Here is a 7,812-nt window from a genome sequence, read left to right as displayed (position 1 = left end):
ATCACCCAAGGCCTGCGAAAACAACTGGGTCTTCAGTAGTTTCCTAAATGACATAAGGATGGGAGCCACACAAATTTCTAGCTGAGGTGGCGCAGTGGTTAGGGTGCAGTACTGCAGGCCACTTCAGCTGACTGTTATCTGCAGTTCGGCTGTTCAAATCTCACCGGCTAAGGGTTGACTCAGCCTTCCATCCTTCCGAGGTGGGTAAAATGAGGACCCGGATTGTTGTTGGGGGCAATATGCTGACTCTGTAAACCGCTGAAAGCCCTATGAAGCGGTATATAAGTCTAACTGCTATTGCTATTGCTATTGCTATTTCAAGAAAGCAGTAACTAGAACAAAATAGGTGCACTTCCTGGGTCCCACCAAGATTACATTCTTTAGTTAATAAGAACTGGAGAAGAACCAACCTGCTGCACCTTACTGGATAGGCAGAGTCACTGGAGACAGGCAATCCTTAAGCCAGGTTTTGAATGGCCTGCAAGGTGAATAATAAGCATCAAAAATCCCATCCAAAGTCAACTGGTTTCTAGTTCAGTTCACAAAGCAGTGGAATGATTTATGCATCATGTGCTCTCATCACTATATTCTAGACCAGATGTAAATGCTAAAGTTCTAAGTGGGATATATTACAGTAATCCAATTGTGAAGTGATTAGAGTATGTGTGGCTGTCCGAAGAGCTTCCTGATCCAGGAAAGTGTACAAATGGCACACCAGATATAACCGTGCAAAGTCCTCATGGCTACAGCTATTCTTCAAGCAGGAACCGAGGTTCAAGGAGAACCTCTTATTGTGCCCAAGTGCTGAATGTTCAACCCCACTGAAAGTCAGTGATGGAGTAGCACTAGATCTAGTATAACTATACTCCTGTGTTGTCTAATGACTGCATATCTCACTCTCAACCATAGTTGACAATGTTTGGATTTATGATTTACTTCCAGTAAAAGCAACCACAACCACCACATAATAAATTAACATGATATATGTATGATCCTAGCCAATCACTATACCCCAAAGTAAATTGGACATACTGTATGTACCATCACTTAGTGGTAACATCAATGTTTAGGAATCAGCAGGGGAACATTGAATCGCCCTGAAAATAAAATTATCTGATTAATAGCTGTTCTTCAACAAAAAGTGTGAAATGTTTGAATCCAAGCTTATTAAGAAATGTTATCACTGTAGTTCATCTCAAGATATACCGTAGATATCTTCTCACACTATAAAGTGCAAAAGTACATAGCAAAAGTGGAACATCTGCTCCTAGAAATTAGTGTTCATCTTTCATACACTGTAATTTTCTAGTCACACACATTGTGCTTTTTACACACAAGCTAAGCTGTTTACAGTTCCTCCCCATTTCCCATGAGCAGGTACATATATCAGTCAATTGCCCCAAAGGTGCTTTTTTCAAAAGGCCACTGGACTTTTCTTGCTTTTGCTTGAAGTTGTTTCGCTTCTCATCCAAGAAGCTTCTTCAGTTCTGCAAAACGTCTTCAAGCAAAAACGAAGAAAGTCCAGTTGACCTTTTAAAAAAAACACACCTTTGGGATAACAATGACCAAGATGACTGAGAATTTCGAGAGACATATCAGTCAGTTGAGAATAAGATGTCACGTCTGTGATGAAATCAAAAGCATACTCTGTATTAAATCTGATCTCTTCCGGGGATCCAAGAATCTCTCCTTTAGGTACTCCTATTTTGGGGAATCTTTTCTCTTTCACATCTCAGCAGCTATTTTGTACTTTGGGTTGAGGAGGGGGATCTTTATTTGCTTCTCAACAGCTGCTTCTGTTCTGATATGAAAGAATGAGAGTTGATTTGGAGCAAATAAAAACCATCGATTTCTTATTTGTTGTCTATTTGGGAGGAGTTATCTTTTAGTAACCATGGATATCTGTCAGACTGGGATTGGAACATTGGCACTTCATTTTACTGCACAGGCAAAGGGGCAGCAACTCCAGGGGATTTTGCTGAGAGCTGCAGTACAAAGTGAGACCAGGTGAGGAAAGAAGGAAAGGACAGAACAGAAAAAGCTGCAGGAGGACACATCAGATCAAGCAAGACCAAGGAAAGCAGGAACCTTTTTCTGATGCCTTAGAAGGGAATTCACATCTTCCGTCAAGAGGTACTCCAAATGTTCTGTAATAGCAGCGTGGAGACCAGTTGCAGCATTGCCTGCAACATGGGTTTGACCAACAGCAGCAGTCTAGTTGTGTGTCAAGAACCTGACATTGAAAACTGGGACCACCTTCCACCCTGCAACAAGTACCTCTGCCCATTGCTGCACACATGCATTGTCATCCCAGTGACAGCTGTTTGCTTGGTCTTGCTGGTGCTGGGTGTAATTGGCAATGTCTTGACTGTGATTGTAACAAGCTGCTCCCAAGAGCTACACAACACTACCAGTTTATATCTGGGCAGTTTGGCTGTCTCTGACTTGTTGATGCTCCTCCTGGGTCTACCTATGGATCTGTACCGTTTGTGGCGCTTCCAGCCATGGGTGCTGGGTACTGTGCTGTGCCGTGTGTGGCACTGGTCAAGTGAAGCATGTGCCTACTGTTCCATCCTGCATCTGACAGCCCTGACAGCTGAGCGCTATCTGGCCATTTGCTTCCCGCTGCGGGCTAAGGTCCTGGTGACCCAACAGCGGGTAAAAGCCCTGCTGGTAGTGCTCTGGGCTGTGGCACTGCTCTCTGCTGCACCTTACCTATTCCTTATGGGAGTCCGACAGGCTGGCAACCTTTCCAGTGATGATGATTTCAGCCGTCAATGTGGCCCTACTTTGTACGCCCAACAGTCAGGGCTGCTGGAGACAATGCTCTGGGTCACCACCAGCTACTTCATTCTCCCCTTCTTCTGTCTCTACATTCTCCACAGCTTGATTGCTAGAGAACTTTTGTGTGTTGGCAAAACACATCTTGGTGTGGCTTCATACCGGAACCACCAGCAAACAGTGCGCATGTTGGGTAAGTACATGGAGGGTATCTTAAAACGGGGGAAGAAACATTATCTTAGCGCTCCAATGTCCTGTCCATCCCTTACCTTATCAAAGAAATTCCTCCAGTCCCATTATTCAGAATTAGGAAACCTTTGGATTCATAGCAGATTTCCATTGTTATGGATTTTGTAGCAGAGGTGGACAATCTAAAACCCTCCCAATCTACTATACCACTTATCAGAGCTCCAGAATTAATGGAGACCCAAAAAACCTGGTATATAATAAGCAACTATGGAGATACTCAGCGGAGTCCAAAAGTAGTGAGTGAGGACGATCTAGTTCCAAGTATTATCCAGGGTTATCCTACAGAATGTCTAGCTAACCCTTCTTGGGTCTAATGAGTGTAAACAAGTAATCAGGTTTGCATAGCCCAGGGAGCTGTATAGCACTCCAGCCCCAGAATTTTTTTAAAAAAAAATAAGGATGAACTCCTACTCTGAAGAAAATTTTGTTGCTCGTTCCCTCAAATGCAGACTTCTGTGGGGATGTAACACTTCCTCAGAATCTCAGAACACAGAAAGCTTAGGGCTCATGGGAATATTTTCAAAGTACAGGAGGTCCCAGAGCCAATTCTTTTGAATGAGAGAGAACTCATACATTTGTCATTATTTACATATATTGAAGTTGAGCATGGGGACCAAGCAAACATGCAGGTGATACTTTTAGTCTCATAAACTGCATCTTGATCTACAGCCTGTGGCCAAAACCATTCTCATTGTTCTTCAGTACCATTCTTCTACAGACAGTTCTGGATTCAATGTCCCAGTTAGTCTCTGGGAGTGTGCTTCATGGTTATATTTCCATCTAATAGATTTTCCTCCTACGTCTCTGTAGCCCTATCTGGAAATGTGATTTATGTCCAATTGTTTATATAGCCAGAAGTCATTACAAAGTAGCCAGCAACTTTAAGTCCTTTAGCTTGTTTGCTTATTTTTTTAAATTTATTCATTTGATTTACATGACTCTCCATCTCACCCAAGTGACTCTGGCAGCATGGAGGGATTAATCTCCCCCCACACACACACTATAATCCCCAGCACCCTAAGATAAACAATAACCCCAATCATGCAGAAAAAGGACATTGACAAGAACAGAACTGATCTAAACTTCTGACTTAAATACTTGGGGAAACAGCCAGGTTTTCAACGCCCTGGCATTGAAAAGCTAATAGGGTTGGGGTTATCCAAATTTTCAGGGAGATGCTTTTCCACAAGACAGACGTTGCCACTGAGAGGCCACAACTTTGAGGTGCAAAAGATAACATCGTTTGATAGAAGGGACCCAGAACATGCTCTCACTGCTAGATCTGGTGGCTGAGCAGAAACCATGGGAGAAAGATGCTCCCATAAGTAGTCTAGTCCTATGCTATAGAAAGTTATATAGAAAATAACTAGCATCTTGAATCACACCAGGAAGCCTAATGGAAGGCAGTACAGCTTACAGCATAGCAGTGTAAACATAGAAGATAAAATATTAAATTAAGATAAACCCATAATAAAATCACCATAATATGGACCCACAAAATTATAATGGGATAGATGTTATAATCTGATATTTAAGGAAGCGAACCATCTAACTGCTTCTGTTATGGCTACGATGAAATCATCCCAAGTGCCTTCTCTAGATTATAAGACTGTGGTATATTATCCTCAATTGGTTTCTTATACTTAGCCTGGTGAAAGATAGAAAATCTAAATGTCAAGCTTCCAAGTAATATGTTCCTCGATTGAATAATCCAAAGCAACCGTATTCCATCAATCTTTTTATTCGGAACATATCAAATTGGCAAAGTCTTGGTGTAATTCTGGCTGTGACCAAACCCTGGAATTACACCCAGTAAAAAGCAAAAGTTTGAAACCTCTCCCCAAAGTCACATTCACATTTTATGTATTGGAAGATCTCTAGCAGTCAATGGCATGTTTATCTTATTCCACTCTTGGACTGTCTGCTGTTATTACCTGAGATCAACTTAGAAAGAGTTAGAAAGAACATGCAGCCATGAGAGTAGTGTGGATTTATGGGTTCCAGATATTATTCTCCCTGTGGGTGTAATGATATGCTCATATATTTTCATCACGTGGGTGTAATGAGAAATGACAAAATCTGCCTCTAGTACATGCATTTTCTAAATGTTCTTTAAGGGGACCCCTATGTACAGTTCATTACAGTGATCCAACTGGGAGGTGACTAAAGCATGAGTCACCTGAAGCAAGACCTCTTGGTCCAATAATGGGCACAACATGAGCCTCTGCACAAGCCCTCTTGAATCCAGGAGGACCTTCAAATCACACACCATCTTTGACTATATTCCCACACAGAGCTAAAGATGAAAAATCTATGGAATCAAGGACCCCAAAATACCTTGCCAGGGTTCAGTTAAAGCCTCTTCTCCCCCATCCATTACCCAAATTCACATATTTTCTTTATATTAGCCAGACTGAACAATAAAGAGTCAATGGTATGTTAATTTTATCAAGGCACTTATTGTTGAATGCCTCAAATAATTTCTATTCAGATGAAAAGCTGTTGCTTTCTGACTTACCTTATCTATATTTCAAAGTAAGTGTGAGTATCAATCCACTCCAAAAGCTCCTAATCATGCCTTAGGCTTAACTGCACCAAGTCAACAGGTCATCTTATTTCCTTCTTTTCTACCCACTTGCAGTTATCCTGGTTCTGGCATTCCTCATTTGCTGGTTGCCCTTCCATGTTGGCCGGATCATGTACATCAACGCAAAGAATTTCAAGATGATGCTCTTCACTCAGTATTTTAATGTTTTTGCGTTGCAGCTTTTCTACTTGAGTGCTGCTATCAACCCAATCCTTTACAATCTTGTCTCAAAGAAATACAGGGCAGCATTGTTCAAGTTGCTGATAACCAAAAAGCAACCAGAACGGGCTTCAACTATTACGAGAGAGACAGCTGGCTACCTAGAGATTTCTGGATAATTTAAAAAGCAGATGATTCCTAGGACCCTTTCTCTCACTGCTTTCACTGATTGCTTTTTGGCAGATGTGTGAAATGAAGGGCAGATCATAGTTAATGCTTCCAGGCATAGCTCTTTCAAATGTAAATACTGGGCTCATGTTGGTGAAACCAAATTATTACTAGGGCTATTTAGACAAGCAGAGAAAGATATTCTCTACTTACTGTGTATAGTATAATTACCACCTAGTCTTTCCCGCAAACTAATGCTTGTAAACCAGTATTAGAAGCCACACACTGATTTTGATTGGTAGGCAAGGACTTTCCTACAGTATAGTTTGACAGCTCTTAAAAAATGGCAGCTTGAGTTTAGCCAACAGTGAAGAAAGCAGGCTTGAGATCATTTAAAAGCTCTATTAGCTTAGCAACACTATGGGATAGCCCATCATTTGACATACCCTGTTTCCCCGAAAATAAGACCTCCTGGGATAATAAGCCCAATTGGGCTTTTGAGTGCATGTGCTAAAATAAGTCCTCCCCCGAAAATAAGACCTCCCCAAAATATTGCAACTAGCTGCCTCCTGCACCTCAAAAATATAAGACCGTTCCGAAAATAAGACCAAGCGCTTATTTCGGGGATCAAAAGAAAATAAGACCCTGTCTTATTTTTGGAAAAACACAGTATGAGATACAAAAGATCCAATTTTCAATTCACTACCACAGTTCTAGCAAAATAATTTTAAAAGATTCACCTCTGGAGGGTTACTGGACTGCAGCTGGGACTAAAGATCTATGAGCTGGAAAAAAAACCTGATTGTAAAAGTAGCAGCCTACATTTTTGTTTAACAGCTATAGCATGTCATCATGGTGGCATTATGTGACATATTCAGTCTTTTCCTCCCTTTGTTAAACCAGGCATGGCTTTGGCCAGCACATGACGCATCCAGCCCATGGAGTTTGACCTATAGTATGTTTATAAATTAGACTAGGCAGTACTGTAATGCTTTTGGTTTATCTATTTTGCCAGTGTCAGAATGATTCAGTACTTTGTAGCTGGGTTTTCAATTTGCCACTGCTCAAAAGACAAGACCCAGTTAGCTGGACTAGATAGACTAACAAAAATAATAAAACAAATATGGATTGGAAGATAGGGATTAAAATTAAATCAGACTATTTTGGTTTAGTTCTCCATTTGCTTCCCTAACATCAACACCAAACAGTTGATATAATTTTAATTGACTAGGGGAATTATAAGAAAACCTGGTGGAATTGCCTGTAGTTGTAGTAGTAGCTCTACATCAATAGGGAAAAAATTGAACATGCACATCAAATTGTTTTTCTATTCTCTTTGTTGGGAGTTTAATTGCAGATGGGAATTCATGCATGTAATACTACAAAACACGTTGGTGATTCTTGGTTTAAATGACATGGTTAAAAGTTATTCAGCAATCCTGATCTCAAAATGTTGTTGTTGTTGTTGTTGTTGTTGTTGTTGTTGTTGTTATCCTCTGACATTACCTTAACAGTTCCTAGGTCCTTGGTTAGGACTCGAGCTGTTGAGCTATCCCCAAAGGCTGTGAATCTCACCAAAGATTAACCAAATAAATAAATAAATAATGATAATGATGATGATGATAATAATAATAATAATAATAATCCAGCGAAACAACTGGCCGCTGTGATACAATTGTATAATAATAATAATAGATCAATTTGGTAATTTCAGAAAAAGTACATCACATACTGAACAAAGAACAAACATGCCATGATTCTTTCATGTGAGGTATCATCTTTCTGAATAAAACTGTCTACTGGCATTATTAAATAAAATCATAATATAATTGCTCCTGTATTTTCCATGAGGGTCACTGCTATTATTT

At 40.4% G+C, this 7,812-nt stretch overlaps 1 protein-coding gene across 1 annotated transcript; it reads left to right on the top strand.

Annotated features, from left to right (window-relative positions):
* The first annotated feature begins 2,103 nt into the window (after positions 1–2,103).
* On the top strand, positions 2,104–6,479 carry LOC106545662 (motilin receptor). Its single transcript, XM_014062294.2, has 2 exons — positions 2,104–2,974; positions 5,672–6,479. The coding sequence occupies exons 1-2, from the start codon at positions 2,143–2,145 to the stop codon at positions 5,953–5,955; spliced, it is 1,116 nt and encodes a 371-aa protein (XP_013917769.2). The 5' UTR covers positions 2,104–2,142; the 3' UTR covers positions 5,956–6,479.
* The last annotated feature ends 1,333 nt before the right edge of the window (positions 6,480–7,812 follow it).

Source organism: Thamnophis sirtalis, unplaced genomic scaffold (genome assembly GCF_051295495.1).
Source record: "Thamnophis sirtalis isolate CommonGarterSnake01/CBP01778 unplaced genomic scaffold, rThaSir2_p1.2 scaffold_5, whole genome shotgun sequence".
Lineage (NCBI taxonomy): Eukaryota > Metazoa > Chordata > Lepidosauria > Squamata > Natricidae > Thamnophis > Thamnophis sirtalis.
This window is presented reverse-complemented; position numbering and strand designations above follow the sequence as displayed.